This window comes from Prinia subflava, chromosome 19 (assembly GCF_021018805.1).
Source record: "Prinia subflava isolate CZ2003 ecotype Zambia chromosome 19, Cam_Psub_1.2, whole genome shotgun sequence".
Classification (NCBI taxonomy): Eukaryota; Metazoa; Chordata; class Aves; order Passeriformes; family Cisticolidae; genus Prinia; species Prinia subflava.
The window spans coordinates 5,138,518-5,160,112 of NC_086265.1; the positions used below are offsets into that span (position 1 = coordinate 5,138,518).

General features: G+C 41.7%; 1 protein-coding gene across 4 annotated transcripts in view; it reads right to left on the minus strand.

Moving 5' to 3' along the window:
• The window catches only part of TTC28 (tetratricopeptide repeat domain 28), a 106,858-nt gene extending 86,183 nt beyond the window's left edge, over nucleotides 1-20,675 (minus strand). For 3 of the 4 annotated variants that reach the window (XR_010082700.1, XR_010082699.1, XM_063416104.1), the window contains exons 1-2: nucleotides 20,432-20,675; nucleotides 15,336-15,614 (exon numbers count right to left, since the gene is read on the minus strand). Coding sequence is in view for 2 of the 4 variants with exons in the window: in XM_063416104.1 (XP_063272174.1) it covers nucleotides 15,336-15,614; nucleotides 20,432-20,515 (363 nt within the window). In the remaining 2 variants the exon portion in view is untranslated. Of the gene's footprint in view, nucleotides 1-15,335; nucleotides 15,615-19,926; nucleotides 20,401-20,431 lie in introns of those variants that run through there. The other variant, XM_063416105.1, reaches the window with a different exon arrangement.
• Between the last annotated feature and the right edge of the window lie 920 nt (nucleotides 20,676-21,595).

The following is a 21,595-nucleotide window of genomic DNA, read 5'->3' on the forward strand; positions in this document are numbered from 1 at the left end:
AAGCTTGTTCAGTGTTTCATCTGTTGTGCTGTGCTCTCTCCCACTCACACCCATTACTCAACGACAGTTTTCAAATCATTCCTAAATTGCTTCTATTCTACCCTGCCTGTAAAGATCTTCTCTTTGCACAAGGCTGTAACTACTCAGTTACTTCTCAGCAGAACAACCCTTTTTCCTTTTATTCACAGCGGGTTTTTAACTCTTTAACAACCTGAAAACTGGGAAATCTGTATTTCCCAAAGAAACCTACATTTGTTTTTCTTTGCTATGGGTAATAGTAGGTGGCACTGTACAGATTGATTGTTCTCTGGAGATGGGATTAATGCCTCATCTTGTGTCATACTCATTACTTAACACTGCCTCAGCAGCAAGGAAGCTCTCTGGCACACTTACGAAAATAGGTTCTACACTGTAGGGCAAATCAGAAAAAAATAATTCTATTACCTGAAAAATGTTCATGTTCAAAATCTTTCAAACCCTTTTAAAGAAAGGCAGACAAATGCCAAGAGCAAAGGTCCATGACTTACACACTCATTGGTGGAGAGCCCTAGAGCCAAGAACTGCTGCACGATTAGATCCTGGAATTTACCAAAACTGGCTCTCTGCTCCAACTCCTGTTATCAATCCCAAACTAATCAGCCAGAAGGAAATACACACACAGATACTGCAACTTGGTAATGAAGTCACAACGAGAGATAAAGCTTTAAGATTTCCCTGCAATAATTTCACTAACAGAGGTGAAAAACAAGGTCTCCAGCCCTGATTCCTCTTAAATAGGGCTTAATTGTCGAAGGGTGGAGAAAAATTGCAACAGACTGATATTTCAAAATGACAAATTTCAGTTTTCTTCTCATGCAAAGAGAGGTCTCGTGCAAAAGAGCCAATTCACTCATCAGGCAAGGGTCACTCAGAGGTTATCCACAGAAACAGGACAAAGCCAGAAGCCAGCTCTGTCACAAATTACCAGGCACACTGGCTCGAGGCAGCAGCAGCCCATAAATCCATTCCTCCCAAGACAGTACTTGCATTTCTAGATACAGTGATTCCACTGACATCTCCTTTGCTTGCCACCAGAGCATTTCCAGATATCAGTCTAATGTTCCAGAACAGAGAAATGAGGGCACTTGCATGATTTCAAGAGCTACCAAATGAAAAAGCAATTTTTTCCTATTGCCTGCCTCCTGACTGAAGGTTCCCAAGTCCAGCTGCTGTGTTTGGCACCAGGAATTGTGGCTACTGCCACTCACTTCAGACACTCTTGGAAAGGTCACCCAATTAACATCCCTGAGTTCCTTTTCATCCAGTATTGTTATTAAAAAAGAATGATTATTTTAGTATTTTTTCCAGTGATGACCAGTATTTTAATTGAGTAATTTGTTTTATATTAATAAAGATTAAAACATGCCACATACATGTAACTATGTAGTGTTTCTCACACTGAAATGTACATGTTTTCTTTATACTACCTCTTCCCCAGGAAAAACCTCACACTGATCAATTGCCACATATGATATTCCAGGGATAATGCATTTTCCTTTTTACTTTGGTTGGGAAATATGTGATAGAAAGAGAACCCCAACTGCAGATAAAGTAAAAGACCTTGGAAATGACAGATTTTAAAAATGGTGAAAGGAGTCGTCAATCCGGCACTCCTGCTCTGAATATTACAGGGTGGTTTGTTTTGACCCAGGGAGTCCTGAATATTTCTGGTCCTTCCTCACTTGTAACAGCAGTGCAAGGAAATTTATGTTCCTGAATCTCAGTTCTGTGTCTGTTTTCATGGCAAGTTATTCCTGACAGAGTCTTTATAGAAGCTTTAAAGAAAAGTTATCCTGTGATCATAGAGATGGAGCACTAATGAGTTTAATTAGAATGCAGTGCATCAACCCTAGATTGAGACATAGCCCATCATGATTAATTAGCCTTTTGGAATGGCTACAGCAAAATAGAAGGGGCTATCAGTGCTACCCTCTAATAGCTGTGTCCACCCACCTTCTCCACCTGCCTGAAGAGGTGTTCTCCTTCCCTGCAGCTTGGCTACCACTGTGACAGCTGTGGGTGGTGCCAGCACCAGCTCAAGAGAGGATAATCCTAATTCATCATCTTCTCTATTAGCAATTACCCTTGCTCATTTCAAAATCAAGGTCAGTTTTATCTAGCATACTTATCTTTCAGAAAAATGTCAGTGTTCTAAGCATGAGTTTTTTCAGCATTTTTGCTTTACAGAACATCTTGAAAAGAGACTTGACTACAAAGGTAACTGAAACCTATTTGGAAAACAGACTGCAGGTAAACCTACAGCTGCTTGAAGTTCATTGGCATTATCTTGAAAGCTGCCACTTTCTGTAGCTCTAAGATGCCCCCAACGAGGGTTTAGCCATGAAATATTAGGCACCTGAACACATTGCTCCTCAAACATTACAGCCAGCAAACTGCACGAAAGAACAGCTATCAGCACATGTCCCAGTCAGGAACCAAAATTAAAAATTTTCAGTTATACATTCTCCTCCATATCTTGTTGTTCCATAGCTTGTTCCAAAAACTATACTCCTCCTAGAGATGCACATTTGCTTTAAAGACATTTAGACTGGATGGTCTTTAAAGGTCCCTCATCCCACCCAAGCCATTTCACGTGAATTCTGTGTTACAATAAGCACAGAATATGGACTTGAAGCTCCTGAAGGATTAGTACAAACAACAGAAATTTCAGAATATTCTTGCAAGGGTATCCACTATTGAACATGCCTGTGACATGTGGCAGAGACCTCCCCAGTGGCTCTTGACCTCACTGTGTGGCACAGGCATTGCTGCAATGCAAATTGTGCTCACACATTCTGTTATTTCTGATATTTCTGATATCAGCACCCCCATGCCACTCAGGATTCTTGGCTCTGAGGGTGCTGAGGCCCTGGCACAGAGAAGCTGTGGCTGCCCCATCCCTGGAAGTGTCCAAGGCCAGGTTGGACAGGGCTTGGAGCAATCTGGGCTAGTGGAAGGTGTCCCTGCCCATGGCAGGGGGTGGAACGAGCAGGCTTTAAGTTTCCTTCCAACCCAAACGATTCTGTCATTCTGGGAAAACTACTACTAAACCCTACTATGTCTCTCAGCAGCTGCCAAAAAGCTGCAAGCCATACCAGCCCCGTTTCAGCTCTTCCATTTGTAACACTTCTAATGAGCAGATGGTTAATTTTTGTGAGCGAGGAATAAAAAACAAAACAACTTTTGTTGGTGCAAGTGTCTGGGGGTCCTTTAGGTTATAAAAACCAGTTGTTTTGGACATCTGCTTAAATTTTTGACTGCAAGTTTAGCCTTCTCTATATTACTAGACAAATATTCATATCCTCCATTTGTTTTCAGGTAAAATAAAAACCTGCCAGATATTGTTCAAGGTTTTGTTAGCTATTTAGAAGTTGGGAAATATTTCAAGAGTAAAAAAAAAATTATTGTGCTTGTTTCCTGTGTATTTCCAGCAATAACATTTTTGTACTTCCAGATCACAAACAGCATGTGTTTCTCCACCTTTATTATTGCCACCTCACTAAAAAACAGTAGATGAAGTTCCCACACAACTGTGAGTATCTCACCTTCAGATCCAGTTCCTCAAATACAATCTCAGGCTGCACCTGAAGGCTACACAATATTGAAAGTGTGAATATTTGAACAATGCTACTGTTCACTTCAGAGGCCAAGGGGCTGGGGCAACCCCAAAGTAAGGGAAATAACCAGGTAACAAGCATTCCTTATGTTCTACTGCTAGAATTTTGGGGGGTTGTAGCACTGTAGAGATTCAAAGTGGTACCTAAAGTAAAATGTAAACACTACCTTCTTTATCATGATAGAAAGCAAAAAAAAAACAGTTAAATGTACACAGAAGCCCTTCAGAGACCTCAGCCTTTGAAAGACCAGTGAGCTCACTGCATTCACCTTCCCAGCAAAACTGTCTTCAACTCAGATTAACAGAATGGAGAGTTGTAGATCTCCTACATTCAGATTGCTTCTTTCTGTTTTACAGTGTGATTTTAGGAAACATGAATTCACAGAAGCTGTAGTAAATCTTTAATTAGCGAAATACAGATGGTTATTTTCATACAAATTTTAAATTTTCCTGTTTTTATTAAGCACCAACCAAACCCAACACAATGTGCACAGTATTTATAAATGCATAAAAATATTTAGAGTTCCAGATATGATTTATCACTGTACTTAACAGCACTGAGCACTCTAAATCACAAACAATAAAAATTACATTACTGTGATATTTTTTGTTGTTGTTTTGTTTAGTATAAACACAATTTTGTGTGGGGACAGAGAAGAAAAGAGAACAAAAGCATTAGTGTTTGGGAGGAGAAATTGTGTGAGAGCAGGAGAGACAATGGATGTGCCTGAGCCAGGAGTGAGTTGCTGGTTTGGGTCATTAAGTTGGAGCTCGATGCTCGCTGCTGCTCCCTCTGCAGACTCCAGGATCAGCATCCTCACTCAGTGCAGCCCAAGTGGGAGATCAAGCAGAACAAATGTGGGAGGGCACAAAAATCATACAGGCAACTGATTTCTTTTTTATTCGTTGGAAAACTCATTTAGGCTCTTTAAAAAGCTGCATTTACTATACACTCTCCTCTTCTCCACATTCCTTTTCTGCTGCGTTCCCTATTCTGTTACAGCTTTCCAAAGCCTCGGTAATTGTACCTTGCAATACCAAACATTTCCATCTGAGTTAAGTGCACATATTTTCTGCTTGAAGCCTAGGAGGGCTCAGTGCTGTAGCTGTCCTTTCCCAAACAGTCACAGAAGCCATTATTTCTCAGCACACTTTCAGAGTGCAACCAAATCCAAGAAGCTGACATTTTTTATTTAGTACCCATGGGCTATAACCATGAAAAATTTACTCCCTGAAATACAGTTGCATGCATTTCCTATCCACCCTACTCATGATAAAAAGTAATTTCCTTGCACAGTCTGGTAACAATAGCAACTGAATGAGATGTATCACCATAAAATAAACATGAGCACATTGCACATCTGAATTCTCTGGAGTGAGAATTCTACTCTGTGTTCCCAGCAAAGATTTAAATGAATAAGAGGCCTTGAAGCTTGACATGTATCTCTAAAGGCATGGGAGAGGATCCAGGGCAAGTGTCATTAAAATTAATCACTATTAGTGATTACAAACCCCCAGTAACACTGTGGCTCACTGCAGGAGAGCTATCAGGGCCAAAACAAGATGTCTAAGCAATGGAAACCAAAAGGTAATCAAGAAGTTTACAGATATTCCTGTGTGATAACTGAGGGGGGCTAAAGGTTACACTTACAACAAAATCTGGTATTAGATTGTTTTCCAGTTCCTACTCATCTGGTAAAGGAAAAGCAAAGGAGAACCATTATTTTGCATTGTGGACCAATTAACAATGAATTACAGTGCAACAAAAAATTAAAAAGAAAATACAAATAAGAAAATATGTCCAGAATTCCTTCCTGAGTTATTACAAAAGTCCAACAGAACGAGGCAGGACCCAACCATGCTCTGCCCAACTCACGGGGGAGCTGTCCAGCAAACACAGATCTGAATGTTACCATGGTAACAGAAATAAAACCACCTTTTACCAGCTTTTCCACACATTTACAAAAATTACGAAACCAAATTCCACTAGATGTTATGGCTTCAGAGGACAAATGGGCTCAGAAATTCAGTTCTTGAGAAGCCCATCAGTGACTATGAAGATACAACAGCTCAAATGTAACTTTGATGACAGAAATCCCCTGAATCTGTGACAGCTGATATGTTTGTCAGGAAAACAGTCCCCACAGTTTCTGTTTGCTTAAATATCTCAGACCCACCAGAGCTTAAACTCCACGATGTTGCCCTTCAGTCCCAGCACAGCAATTCTCATGGAAGAGCCAACACCTTCCATCAGCTGAAGGGAACAGAGTTCTCAGAGACAGAAGAAGGCTGTGCTTGATTCTGTGATTCTGTGACACGTGGTTCCTAGTGCTTGTGAGGGTGTGGCTTTATAAAATCACCTTTAATTATCTAGACTAATAATTATTAAATTGTCATTAAATTATTTATTTTGTACAATTCACATTTATCTTGTATAATCCCCTTTCTAGCATGTCTTGCACGGCTTTTGGTGTTTTATTTGTGAAGGACAAAAGCCTGTAAGCAGATATCCACAAAGAGTAAAATACGGATTACATAACCCATGGCAAAAATTAAACCTCCTTTTTCACCCTGAAAAAAGTTGGAAAATTATGCCTGAAGTACTCATTTAATGCAGTGTTTCAAGAAAGTTTCTTTCCACTTCCCATATGAGACAAGCTTCTATTAACAAATGTTTCATCCAAGTACATTCTCCCTTTGTTAGCATCCAGAATATCTAGGGCTTGGTATACATCTTTGAAGAAGTTCATTAAAAATAAATCATAAAACCATGAATTTAACACTTGTCTAAATAAAAAATAAGTTTTCCACCAGGGGAAGTGAGCACTATATTAGTTCTAACGCAAGAAAAACTAAAGGAATAGCTTTCAGTTACAAACCCTTTAAGCACATGGAATAGAATTTTGACCCTGACAAGACTAACAAAAGCCATCAGATACACTGGAGAGAATAGTCTCAAATACTGGACACTAAGAAAAAAGATTTTATTATATTTTTTTATATACATCAATATTCATATGATCTATTTTCTCTATGAGCTGGTTCCTCAACTGTTTTAGAATGAAAAAAGCAATACAGGAATTTGCATACCACTGCCAACTTCTGGTAAAGTCATTAGAAATTACAAAAATAACTGCACTGAAGAGCATAAAAAATTTGTGTCTATGATGGACTTTTAAGAACTTCTAGAGAAATTCAATTATTTAACTTCCAGGACAGAAACCTGACATTCCTGCCTGATGGGAAGAAAAGAAGAGTTCAAAACTAACATAAATCCAGAAAATAAAATTGAAACTAGAGCGTCTATTCACTACATGATAGAAATTACAATATTGTTCAACCTTTCTTTTAAACTTCAGGAGTAAATTCTCTGTTAGTGGACAATAGCTGAAATATCAGTCATTTATTTCTATTGTTCCATGCAACACAAGGGGCTTTATAATTTCCTTTTTGGAGCAAAAGAGAGATCATGTACAAAGATGCAAAAGGGAAATGTCACCTGCTTTGTCCAGCAGTTCAGACCTCAGTGCCCTCAGACACAAACGGAGCAGCGACTCACAGAACAACACATTCATAGAAATAAAAATAATTGCCCCAAACCTCTTTCCTGTTTGCATTAGTTTGAACTGTCATCCTGCCCTTGTCTCAGAAAATGCCTGTGCTTAATGCAGCAATTATCCCTGTGCTGCATTTCCTACTTGTGCATGATCACAGACACTTCACATCTGACTTTGCTATAGGGGGTGAGATGGGATGACCTGAACAACCCTCTGCTGGCACTCTGAGGCCAGGAAGATGGGATGTTAAGCTCTGGATGTATTTTCAGCTGTCAGGGAGCTCTCAGCAAGGCCCCTGCTAATTGGTTGGGTTTTCTTGCCCTTGGCACAGTGCAGCACGCTGTGTAAATGGTATCCTTGAGTGTTTCCTACTGACTTGCTAGTCAGGGCAATTGCCTGCTTTCTCCATTTTTAGTATTTTCTCCTGTCTACTTGCTCTCACAAACTCTCCATTTAATTTAATTTCCTCAGAGACTGGTTGAGATTACAGCTCTGTGAGGAGGATCCAGTGATGTCCAGAAATGCCATGATGTATCAGCCTGTATACCCACACAAGAAATGCAGGTTTGTAAGAGCATTCTTGTCTATTAGAGAGAAACCAGGTACAGCATCCTTGAACCCACTCAAATCCCCTCCTGTTCTTTATTGTCACTCAGCCACCATTGAAAACTCTCAAAGGAGAGGAGGGCTTGATGTGCTCCTTATAATCCACAACCTCTCAGGCAGTCTCCCTTGTGCTGCTCAGATTCCAGTCCTTGGCCAACCAGAACTACAGGATAAATTCAGAGAGCTGGGATGAACCCAGGATGGCAAACCCCAAGAAAAAGAGGACTATTTGCTGCAGAACAAAACCAAAAACATCTGAGACACGGTTGTTGGTGATTTGATTAATCAAAGCAGCAAATAATGTGATTGTAGCAAAAGGAAGAATAGATGGTATTAAGGGACTTACAGACACCAGAGTAACAAAATTAGAGCAAACAATTAAAATGCAAAGAAACCCAAATGTGTATAGATAACGTGAGTAAAGCAAACCATTTCAGAAAGCACAGCTCAGAACAGCTGCTCTCCTGCTGGCGAGCATCAGTGCCACTGCAGCCCTGGGAGCCAGGTCTGCCAGCACTGCCAGGCCAGCCATTCCTGCCTGATGCCAGACAAACACCGTGGGCAGCAAGAACAGCACCAACTGTGGAAAGAAATTAATGAAATTCCACTTCAAAGTATCTAAAAAATATGAATATCTGCACAGAGCTGGAATGAGATCCCAGGTCCTGCTGAACGCCTGAGCAGAGAGCGCCCTCTCATGTGCTTCACTCGTTTGTCCTCACATCACTTCAATCCTCCACAATTCCACAACTTCAGAAAGTCACCACTGCGGTAACATTAGCAAAGAAATTAATCTCTAAGATGAGAAAACTCAATCCTTGTATGCTGAGTGAAACCAAGGAAGATATATATCATTCTTAAGAATAACAAAATTGAAGGGACAACTGCTGAAGAACTGAAAACCGAGCAGAAAAATCATCTGGCAACTAACTCCTCAAGGTTTGGGTAGGTGAGAAAAAGAGGTAACAGCACATACTAAGGTTTTAGTCTGAAACTATGGAGTACAAAATCCAGTATTGTGTAAATGAATGAAGGCAGTTCAAATGTCTTAAAATGCTTTCCAGTGGTAATGTGCTTGAATCTCAATGTGGAGGTAACAAGATACTTTTCTTAAATATCACCCTTGCAGATCAATCCTCACTTCTGCATTTTAGAATTACTTCTACATTTGTGCTTTGGATATTCAGATCTATGAGGAATAAAAACCACTATACCATTCCTGCACAGTAATATAACTAGTTCCAGTGGCAAGAGAATTGTAAGGTAAAAAACTAGTACCTTCCAGGAGAGAAATTTACATTACAGCATTTAGACTAAGTAGAATAACTGCAGTTAATTCCATAAAAGCAAATTTTAAGTTGCTTTATTCCATATACAAAAGGGTTCCAGAAAACAAAGGAAGGAATAATGAAACCCTACAGTAAGTGCTTGGAAAATTTGTGTTGATTTGTTGCATGCTGAGACTCAAGTACTTCTGTAAGCTTTTCCAATTCTAAGGCAATAAACCAATTTCTTAGAAAGGAGCAATTTTTCTTGTGTACTTGTCTAAGACAGACAACAATTACATGTGAAAAGATATATGTATTTTTTTTAGAATGACATAAACTATAGTGTCATTGTTCCACTGTGTCCCTGTCCCTCACTCTCATGTTGCACTGCTACTGCTCTGTAATTTTAAGAATTTAGGGAAAGGAGAACCTATACAAATTATCTGCACAGCAATTTTCCCCCAGCAATGCCATAACCATCACTTCTGATGCAGTGAATACTTCTCCAGGGTACTTGACTGTTGGGAAAAACCATTAACTCCATAAAGCTGTCAAAATACTACATGATGCTCATTATTTAAATATCTAATTGGGAAAAAAAAAAAGGTGGGAAGGAAGCAGAAAATCTTTTGGTGAGGGTGGTCAAACACAGCAACATGCTGCCCAAAGAGGCTGTGGAGTCTCCACCCTTGGAGATATTCAAAACCCAAACAAACAATGTCATGGACAACCTGCTCCAGCTGACCCTGCACTCATCTCCAAGGGTCCCAGCCAACTTCAGCCATGCTGTGATTTTGCAACACAGAAAGACAGAAAGAAATGCACAAATCTCACAATAATGTAACACAAGTCCTAGCAAAGTGAAAAAAAGTCTGTTAAATGGTTATATGTCTGAAAAAATGGAATGCAACTTTCTGCAAATTAAAGACAGACTGTAAGCTGAAGGACAGGACTGGAAAGTTCCTTGCTCATCAAATTAAAAACAAGAGGTCTATTCATGAAAAAAGTTATGTGGTCAAGTCCCATTCTTTGCTCAGAAGTTTTATACGTGACTGAGGGTGGGCACTCCGCTTGCCACTCACTGAGAAACTCTGGGGTCATCAGGGATTGTTGGAGCATGTGAAGGTTTGTTTATAAAGATGGCCAAGCAGACAGGAGAAGTGGAAGTGGACATGCAAGTGTCCCTTTTCCTTGTGCAAGTCCTGACTGACAGCTGGAGTCACTTAACAAAATACCAGTGCAAGCTGAATTGCTGAATTCTGCCGAATTCCCCTGCAGTGAGATGCCAACACCTAAACCCCTCTAGCACTGCAAACACCCAAAAGCTTCATGGCTCACAATTCCCTTTTATTTCTGTTCTTCTATATTTTTTCTCCACTAGAGATACTAAGCCACATTTTTAAATTGAGACAATAATTTTAAATTAGGAGAGACAAAGACCATAAGAGAAACTTGTGCCTGATGAAAAGGGCTGTAATTCTTCCTAGCTGCTTTTGAATTACAGATGCACACAGCATTCCTTTTGCATCAACTACATTCTCCAGACTATTCAACTTTTCTCCAGAAGGTGTTTCAGCTCTAAAAAAGGTTGACACAATAAGGTGGGCCTGTTTCAAGAAATAACATTTTTCCCTGGCTTGAGCAGTTGCAATAATCAGAGATCAGTACTGAACCCTGATCTTCAAATGTGTTTGCCAGCTTGGCTCCCTCTCATTCAGCAACCCACTGTGCTTTTCAGGGAATGCTGCTCCTCAAGCACCAGTCGCTGGGGCTTCAAACACCACAGTGTCAGCATCCTTCTACTCACACAGGACAAAGAAATCAAATAAAATCAAGGTACCCCTCAGAGTGCTGAAAACATCCATCTTTGTGATTCTCGCTTCCATTTGTCTTAGAATGTGAATGTTCCTATAAGCCAAATGTATTCAAGTCTGACAAAGTCATTTCATCTCCTTTTAATGAACAAGTTTTCTGTTGAGAGATTAAGAGAATAAATCAATGCCAAAACCCAGTTAATTGTTCAGCAGCAGTAGGCTGTTTGTACCTTTTGTTAGCTATCACAGCACTGAGCCAGAACTCAATGGGTAGTGAAATCTACATTTTAACACAGAATTAGGTCCAAATTTAAACCATTTAAGCCACAGCATTTTTCCTATAATGTGAGGATTAAAATATATCTCAAAATCAGCAAGAACTAAGGAGAGGCTGTTCAGGTATCAGAGTCACATAATATATATCCCTCCACTTTCATGTACCATGCCTAAGGCTGCACAGCTGTGAAGAGAAATAGAATAAAAATTTTCTAGAGCATGATCAACAGCAAAACAAAGAAAACTGTTCAGCGGGAAATCAAAGAGTAAAATGAGCCTGATCTGATTTGCCTCTTGGATATTTCCAAAATGCAATTTAATTCATGAAATATTTTGTTATCCTTGCATTTCTCAGTGCTATGTACACAAAATATTTTTCAAATAACAGAAGTCACAAGCCAGCCCTCTCAGACAAAGCCTATGAACAGGTTTATGTGCTGTTGTTATAAACATGTTTCAGCCACACACAATAAGTTATTGTGGTGTGTAAGAGATCTGATATTTCTCTCGGCAATCACTTTCTCATTGTTCATGTCTTGAGCTGCATAGGTAAGCATATGCATTTGTATAAACGTACCTGCTCATTACCCAACATTAATTAATGCTTAAAAGAAACATTTTGGGGTGGGGATGTTAAGAGCATGACTTTCAGCCACAGATTGTATTGAACTGATGTTAACAAGCATTAACTGGAGTCGGAGCAAAAAGATAAGAATCAACAAACTACCCAAGAAATGTAATTTGTACCCAAAGGGGAAAAAGAAATATAGAAACCTCAATTTAGTAGTTCAAAACTCAAAAAATCTGCATTCAAATTAATTTTTCAGCTTCCTAAGAGAAAGGAAGTCAAGTTCTGTACTTAAAACTCAGGCCTTTCAAATTAAATGTTGTTGTCTCTGCTAAGCTCCCTCTTCTGGCTAATTAATAAACTCAGACTTTGTATGCAGAAGTTTCGATTTTCCCAGTTCTGTTCTATCAATAAAAATCAGTTATTAAAAAAAAAAAGGTAAATAAAGGTTGTAATTGAAATATACAAATTTTCAACTCCAGAGCCCTCCTTTTGTTTCAGGCTGACAAGTTACACAAACACACACAAGGAAATAAAATCCCTGTACTGTGTAGGGACACTCTGCAAATTGACACTCAACCATCTGTACCCCCTCTGAGCTTCTAAACACCACTGCCTATTTTCTGGTATCAGATATTCTTGAAATGCCTGTGTTCAAAACATAGCGGACTAGTTAATTCGTTCCCCAAAGTACATCCTTCCTTGTTCTGGCTAAAATTTGGATTAAATGTGTAATAAAAATATAAATACACCTTTTAGAAATTGTAAATGTTGAAAATGAGAACAGAATCACAGAATAAACTCGGTTGGAAAAGCCCTTGGAGATCATCAAGTCCAACGTGTGCCCTAACATCACCTTACCAGCCAAACCATGGCACTGAGTGCCTCATCAAGTCTTTTTTTTAAAAATCTCCAGGGACAGTGGAGGTTCAATCACCTCCCTGGGCAGCCCATTCCAATGCTGAACCACTCTTGCTGTGAAGAATTTTTTTTTTTTAATATCCAGCCTAAACTTGAAGGAACCAGTCCTCACCAAAGTGACACAAATTCAGGACACAGAAAGAAGACACGGGCAGTGAATGGCCTCCATGTGTTAAGCCAGCAATCACCCTCAGTGTGGAGCTGCCAAATCAGTAACAGACACACTCTGGGAACGTTTTTCATTCTCTTCTAAAATCTAGAGTCATTGCAGATGATTTGTGGAAACAACAATTCAAAGTGAAAGGGAAGTACTATGTGGAAGGGTGTGGAATGAACACGCAGAGGATAAAAAATTAATTTGTTCAGCTGTGGGTTTTCATTATTCAGTTACTGCAGTAGCATCATTGCTCCTTTGTAAAAGCCAAGGCACACTCCCAGCCAAGCCAATTTTATGAGACTTCTATCACAACTGTGCCAATGAAGGCAGGCAGCGCAGTCAAACTCCAATCTCTACAAATCATTTCTGCTCAACACCTTTTTGACCTTCAATCCAGCTAATGAAAAGCCTTGAAGGAAATTCATTTCATGTTTATATTTACTACTGCACCTTCAACTCAAGTGAAATCAAAAATCTATTTCTACATACAAAGCCTTAAAAGAACCACGACAACAAAAGATTGCTAAGACACAGCTTCTGAAGCAAAATACAGAGGGATGATCTGAAAAAAACCAAATCTTTAAAAGTTTAAAAAACAGAGACAAGGTTCCATAGAGGATTATGAGCGTTTAAGAGAAAAGAAGGAAGTGTGTGATGCACTGACAACTAAAGATACCACTGTGAGAAGATAAAAGGGAAGATACAACCAGAGACTGTGGCTGAGCTTTATTCAGGACAGGATGCCTGCAAGAGAGATGTTGACTCTTCCACTGCCAACTGATAGCAACTTTTGAAGTATATAAACATTGTGCATCACAGAGAAAGATATCCATTACACACTGGTGGAATAAAACAAGAACAGATGCTATGTCATCACAGCAACTTCATTTAAGTCTTCCAGTAAGTCTCTTTCCACCAATGAGGCTCAAAATCTTCTGTAGAAGTGACTCCTGACGTTTTGTAAAACAAGAATAAACAAAGAAATAGAGTTTGCTGAAGGTCAGGTGGACATTTAATAGCACAACTAGAATTGAAACAGAGCTACTTCATGTTTTTAAACTCACTGATATGGTCTACCTGAAAAAAAAGTCTCATTTTTTTCTTATTAAGAATGTTTTGGTTTTTTTAATATTTCACCTTAGTACTGCATCAATACATAAGTCTATTATGTCTGTATTCAACTGTTAGTAATGCCTTCATTTAAGACAGATAGCCTTTTTAAGCTCCTAAATATTTTCCATCTGATCATTTCAAACGCAGTTATACTTCTGTGACTGGCATTTTAAAAGTATTCTCTTATGAAACCTTTTCACAACTTTTCATTTAAGTCAGCTCTGTATTAAATCACAACCAGATTTCTTAGAATGAGGATACAAAACTGAGCACAGACACCCTGGCTTTTACACTCCTTGGCCACCTGCAGCCAACCAACCTGGACAGCCAGGGTTTAATGACAGTAATGAAATTTTCTACTTTTAAACAGAGTCCTTCATACAAATTCTTTTATGACATGCAGTAATACAAACCAGTTAATGACCAAAGAAAAACCCACAAAACAAACCACCACTCAACAACACAATTTAGAAGTTTATAAATCATCTCCCTGACAAAGGAGGAGTTTCTTCTAATGTGGACTAATTCAAGTCTTAAGGAAGCATATGAAAAAGCTTTTCTAGAGGCTAATAAACAACTGCAAATCAAAATACAAGGCTTAGAGTGATTTGCTTTGAAATAGAAGAAATCTTAACTTCAACAGTTCGGAGCCCAGCTGGTGCAGAGCACCACGTTTGCCACCTGCCCTAATTTCTGAGGAGAGGAACCCAGGTGATGAGTCTGCTCTTCAACTGCACCTTTAGCTCAAGTGGCTCATAAGGATGCACGAGAGACTGACAGGAGAAATGGAATCTGGAGCAGATGCTGTTAAAATCAATTAGCATGCAAGGAGCTGGCCCTTGGACTAGCCAAGGCAAGGCAGCTACTGGAGCAATCAATGGCAGCTGGTGGGAAGCAAGCCCAGGAGGAAGAGGCAACCAACATCATTTACTCTTCACAAATGTTTCCTTACATAGTCAGGTCTTACTGAGAATGCCAAGATACATATTTCTTCAAATGTTTGTCCAAAACACACCACACACAAACACTCACTGAATTTTGAAAGGCCTTATCATTCTAATGTACTAATAAGAATGTCTAACTCTCCAAGTTTTGGAACCACATGTTCCTGGATGCTGATGAATGCTGACTCCATTAAACATTAAAACAGATGTCTGGTCTTCACAACCCAGGACCCATGCTGTGTTAAAACAGTAAAATAGTAGCATACTCCCATTGGGGAACAGTGTGCTTACACAGAAAACTGTTTAATACCCAACAGGTAATTCAAGTCAAACAACTTTTAAACAGAAAATATATTCTTATCTGGAGCTTTTAGAAAAACCAGAAATACACGCACTCGTTTACACTGGGTGTCACAGACATGACCAATAACCCCACAGGAGTTCCTCCCTCCTTACCTTAGGCCATTTGGGATTGAGGAGCCGAGCTTTGATGGCATCATCCAGGGCCTTGTCATACTGGTGGATCTTCATGTAGGCTGCAGAGCGGTTGCTGTAGAGGATGCAGTTCTGGGGGTCCACGCCCAGCGCCTCGTTGTACAGCACGATCGCCGTGTGGAAATCGCCGTCATGGCAAGCCTGGTTGCTCTGGCGAACCTTCTCCACAAACTCTGCTTTGCTCAACATGGGACTGTCAGGGCTTGTTCTTCTGAAGGGTTTTGATCCACAGAAAGAAATCTGGCAGAGGGAAAGGGAGAAACTGTATGTTAGTGTTAAGAAACGCCGCTCAAAAACGGAGAAAATAAAGAGACTGAACTATTAAACTATTAGAAACTGTACAGCAGAAATTAAAACCACCAGCATCACTGCAGAACAAATCATGAATTCAGAACCAGATTCTTAAAAAAGTAAATTGTTTATCTATTGAATCTCTTCTTGAGGGTACATGAGTAACAGAAAGAGTCTTGCAAAACATATTCCCTATGAATGATGTTTTCTAGACACAAGAGCAGCTGCAGTCTGTTTACATGTGCTGCACTCCACACACTCAGAAGTGCTTTTCTCCTCAGCCACACTATTTGATTCTACAGCACTAAGCAGAGTTGCCAGGTAGACAACAGGTGGCAGCTGTGAATATGAAGATGATGCTGGTACAGCTGAAGTTTGATATGCAGATCACAGAGAAGCACAGGCATACACAGAAAATGGAAAAATGTGTAAAATCTCTTGAAACCAAAGAACCTGCATGGCAAACTCTGCTCACAAACCTCTACATCCAATGACATGCAGCTGCAAATTGTTCGTATTTGGGAAGGGAAGGAGGAGTTTTTAGGACCACATACACTCACAGAAGTAAGTGGGACATAGAATTTATTTTAACAACAGAACAGTCATTCTTGGAAGAGCCACCCTCCCACACTGACAATCTCAGGTAATACAAAATAACAAAGATTTAAGCCTTCTAATTATAAGATGTTATTTAAAGTGAGCTGTAGAAAGCCCTAGTTCCCTTGATTGTGGTACACCCTTCTTCTTATTTAACTTTCTGTATTGCACATTTTCCTCACCCTCTCCTTTGCAGTCAGTAATTGTTTCTGTCATCCAAACTCTCTCCCAAGGATACTCAAGAGCTCAGCAAGAACATCTTAGTCCAGCTCTGATCACAAGGCAGTTGGGAGTTGTGCAGTAACAGTGTCTGGCAACAGGCAATACAGTACATATGGCAACATACAAAGTACTTGAAAATATTCATTAAAGGTTTAGACTACTATGATTAAGATTGGTGTCATCTAGTTTTAGTCCTGCAGATTGAAAAAGTTTAAGAATATCACATATTGTTACCACAACACAACAACCACAGGGCTTAAATACATTACCAGAGCCAGCTGGGGCATATTTTTAAAGGTGGGAAGGGAAGCAAGCTGCAAACTGACATCCTGTCACAAGGAATAATTGGTCTACAGACTTTCCTTTTTTTTCTATTCTTCCTTAAGTCAAATAACAACAATAGAAAAGCATCACGCTAGAAACTACTGATTTCTTATTTTTCTTATTATATCCATGCTTTTCTGACAGTATTTGTGTGTTTGTCCAAACTTTTTCTAAACTTCTCTATTGAAGGAGATTCCATGCTTTACTCAGGCAATCTCCTTACACTGCTTAAGGATTTTCATCATTATAATATTTTTCCTAATATCCAAATCTCCCTTCTGTCAGTAAATGTACTATTTCTTGAGCTGTAGTAGACTGAGATATAATCTATTGTAGACTGAACCAAAACATCTTTTCCTTTAATCTGTGAGGTTGCTTTTTCTACAGTACTCTTGCTAATGCTAGCAATGAACACGTTGCTTCATTCAAGCAGGGCAATAACTCACACATCTGTGAGCATCTGACAATAAACTTCATCACATGGACACTTTGTTGTGACCTGAGGGCAAGAACTGAATATGGAGATGCAGCAGCTATTACATGGGCACGTGTCCAAACACAAATATGAGGAAACCCTGAGAAAGGTAATTAGTCAACAGAGGGCTTGGAGGCACTGCAGGGAAGGGGCTGGTGAGTACCCAGTGCCAGGGGCAGCAGTTTCTCCATGTGTCTTTAAAGGTGGCTGCTGTCTCCCTCCCTGCGTGTTTCCTGGTCACTGACCTGCATCAGGGACAATGAAAAATATCAAATGTCATGTACTTCCCATGCTTTTATCACATTCAGAGTGAACAACTGCAGCTTCCACAAGCAGTACCACAACCAGCCATGAAGTTGCTCAGAAGATAAATATTTCAAGAAATAGATTCCTCACCAGCTGTGGCCATAAGTGCCTGGTGTGAAGGAACAGGCAGCCCCACCCTGGGGAGCTCAGGGACAGCAGTGACATCTCAGCCACCCCTCTGCTGCTGGGCCAGCTGGATCTGCCTGCCCAGGACCACCAAGAGCTCCTGAGCCCTCAGCAGTGGGGCCTCTGCAAGGGCACAGAGCACCCAGCACAACCTCGAGCAGCACCAGGGACACAAGTCCAACAACAGCTGTCTTTTCTGGCAGTTTATTATGCACAAACAAATGAACGCACAAAGCTGTTAATGATCCTTCCAGAATCATACTGTGAGTCTGTAACAACAAGGAGAATCCATGAGGAGACATCCTCTCAGTCCAAGTGAAGTGGTTTCTGCCTCTAATATCCTGTGATACAAAATAATCTCATGAAAAAAAAAAAAGAAGAAACTATGATGGTAATTTGTGGAATATGTTACTATTTAATTCCTGTTATCATGAGAACTACGTAAGGCAGTAAAACATCATGAGGTAAAAGAAAAAACCCTAAAAACAGTCAAACTGAGTCACTCTGGCACTCAAACCACAAATAAAAAAAGATTATGATTATGGTACCAACCCACAAAAAGTACTCATTAGAAAGTGATGCCCACTTTCCAGTCACCACTGCTCCTCTCCTATTAATACAGTGGAAGGTGATGGTAATGCACATATTTGGGCTAACATTTTGCTACTGAAGGTGCTTGCATGTACCAATGCTAAAAAAGAAGTTTCTTAGTGCAGCAGAACAAATAAAGTTCTAATGAAGTGCAGAGGAGGATGTAGTGAGAACATCTAAGTTAGAAGCTCATGTATTTCTAATAAAGTAGAAGATGGCACAAGCTCCTCAACATTACTTCTCAAACCAGCATAAGACAACAGAAATCAGCTCCTACTACAGAGGTCACATCAGACAGAAGCTTCCACAATAACTGCTTCACATCAGACTCAGCAACAAATTTCCTTCATTGGTGAAAAAGTCTCCTCTGGCAGATTCAACCCTGCTGGCCATGCAAGTGGACTGTGAAAACACACACAATCTTCTTTGACTCTTTTCCTTTTCAAGAAGAAATTAACTCCCAACTGCCCCCAAAGCACATAGGAACTTGAATATACAGCAAAACTTACCTTAAAAGAACTTCTGTCTTCACTGATCAAGCTTGTTAAACTTAGTCCTCTCTATAGAACATCCATCTCAAATAAAAGAAGTGCCCATACACACTGAAAGATGTTTCTGAACAGCATATTGCTATGCAGAAAGCCTATTCTGAGATTCTAATCCCAGTGAGTTCCAGTAAGATGAATGGGAAGAGATAACAGCAAATCCACATTCTGCTTCAAGAGGACTAAAGAAAACAATGTGGTGCAAAAGTAAATGTTTTATCAAAACACCACAGTTACATTTCAGAGCTTATTGGTCTTATTTACTGCTACTTAATGCAAATATTTTAAAAAATATTTAATGCTATTTAATGCAAATAAATATGCCTTATGCAGATGATGTCTTGGGGGCAAGTCCTTACTTAAGACACTTTTTAAAAAAAGTTCTTTAAAATTTTTAAAAAAGATAATGTAAGTATGATATGTAGAATTTTTATATTTTAAATTATCTAAATAGCTCAAGACACTTAATGAAGCATTAGGAACAGGGAAAAAAACAAAAATAAGGAGACAGAGGCAGCAAGGAGGGAGTGATGAACCAGCAATTCAGCAAAAGTCAGGCACGAACAGTAACCTCAATCGAGGAACACCTGTTAGGGCAACATTCAAGGCACATCCTCTCATCCATTTAGGAATTTATCCACTTGCCACATATCCATTTCAAAGAGCCTATAAAAGGATCCATTAGCACCTGAAGAGCTCTTGTTTCACCCCAGAAGAAGGCACAGAAGAGTTATTACCTAAAATTGTGAAAACCTCCAAGGAAAAGGAAAGACACTAAAATGAACTCCAAGAAAAGAAGAGGAAGAAGGACAAGAAGGCACAGGCAGGCACCCAGCTCCCTGGATTGCCGGCCGGGATAACACCGCGCACCGCTGTTCGCCACTCTGTGTCCAGGGCAGGGGCACAGCCACATCAGTGACATCTGCTGTCACCCCGGGCGCGCTGACTGAGTCCAGTCTCAGCTTCCAGGTTCTGTCAGTAACAAAGCCCTCATAACCAAGTCCGTGACAACTTTGCACCGCTGAAGCGAGGTAAGGCGCTCTGCAGTGCTGCCGAGTACACCTGACACGCTTACCTTCAAACTTTGCAGACTTTACCGAGTCTCGAGTTTGTTTACGGGGGCGCCAGAGCGAGCACAATGCCCATGCCGACATCCGAGCTCTCTGCTCGCGAGGGTCCCGCTCCAGCTAGCGGCGGCCGAGCGCGTCCGGGGCACACGAGCCCCGCTCCGGGGCCAGGCCCGGGCCCTCCGCCGCTCCTCACGGCCCGGGACCCGGCCGGGACTGCGGCGGGACCCCCGCCCGCCCCGGGGCTCCCGGGCAGCGGGGTCACCGGCGGCACCCCGAGGTGCGAACGGAGCCGAGCGCTCGGCCTGGCGTCCCCGGAGCCCCGCAGGAGCTGCCCCACGGCCGCCCGGCCCCTCAGCGCGCCTCGGGCCAGCGGGCCTGCGCCCCCGCCGTGCCGGGACAGCCGCCAGCCCGCGCCTCGCAGCCTCCCCCGCCGCCCGCGTCCGGCCCGGCCCGCCGGCTCCTTCCCGCCTCCCCGACCGCTCCAGCGCCGCCCGTCCCGCGTCAACTCACCCGGGGAGGCTCCGCGTCCTGCTCCCGCCGAGCCCGGCCCACCGCCACGGCCCCCGGCGGGGGCGGCGGCGCCTGTTGCTCCATCGCGCTCCTCCTCCTCCTGCGGGGGCCGGGGCCGCCGCCGCCCCCGCCAGGCCGATCCCGCTCCGGCCCCCGGCGCCACGTTCCGGGCCCGGCTGAGCGGGACCCGCAGTGCCCCGGCCCCGCCCCGGGGCTGGGCTCCGCCCGGACCCCGGGCACCCCCGCCCGACGGCGCCGGGCCCGCGCCGGACGTCCTGCGGCTGCCGCCCGGCTCCCCCGGCCGCGGCGGCTCCGGGCCCGGGGCAGCTGCTCGGCCGCACCTCTGCGAGCAGCGGTCGCCTCTCCGTTAATACGGACGGGCTCCGTGCTCACGGAGGATACAGCTCCAGCGTGGCTCTGTCGCCATACGGGTGGGGACCGTCGCCCAAAAGCAGCGGCAGCCTGAGGTGGCCCCCATGGGAGCGCAGGTGGTGATGCTGGTCACCGGTGACACCGCAGCGAGCCGCAGCGCTGGGTTAACCCAGGGCTGCCAACTGCTGTAACCCATCCTGCTCTTGAAATGAACCGGCAAAATGGATTATGCTGAACACAGACTCTTGTGCTGTGGATAATAAGTGATAAAGAAATAACTTCTTATCTAAGTGAAAACTGGATATCACTTCAGCTTAGTGAAACTTAGTCTTCCATGGAAAAAAATGACTGAAACTTCAGAAAGCTTTCTGCAATCAAATTATGAACATGTAGCCAGCAGCCCAAAGGTTTGCCATTAAACAATTAAGATCAAATTTAGGACATCACTGTCTTACTCAGGACCCCGGGAAAAGACCCAAGCAAAGCAGTTACTGATTATCTAACAACTGTGTGATGTAAAAAAAAAAGATTGAGGAATAAATGATAGAAGAAATTTTAGACAGAAATTATTTATTTCTATCTAAAAACAAATTGACAGTGTAAGTAGGAGCTAGGGAATTACCTTCTCATTGGCAATGATGCAGGTCTTTTTAAACTAACTGGTAACCAAAGCCCAAAGGTATCAGCTTTTGCAGTACACCAGGACACAAATCTGGCCCAAACACACTGCATCCTTTGATTCTTTAATGTAGCAAATGGCAGCTGAGTTACAGTAAGCACCAGAACTCCCTG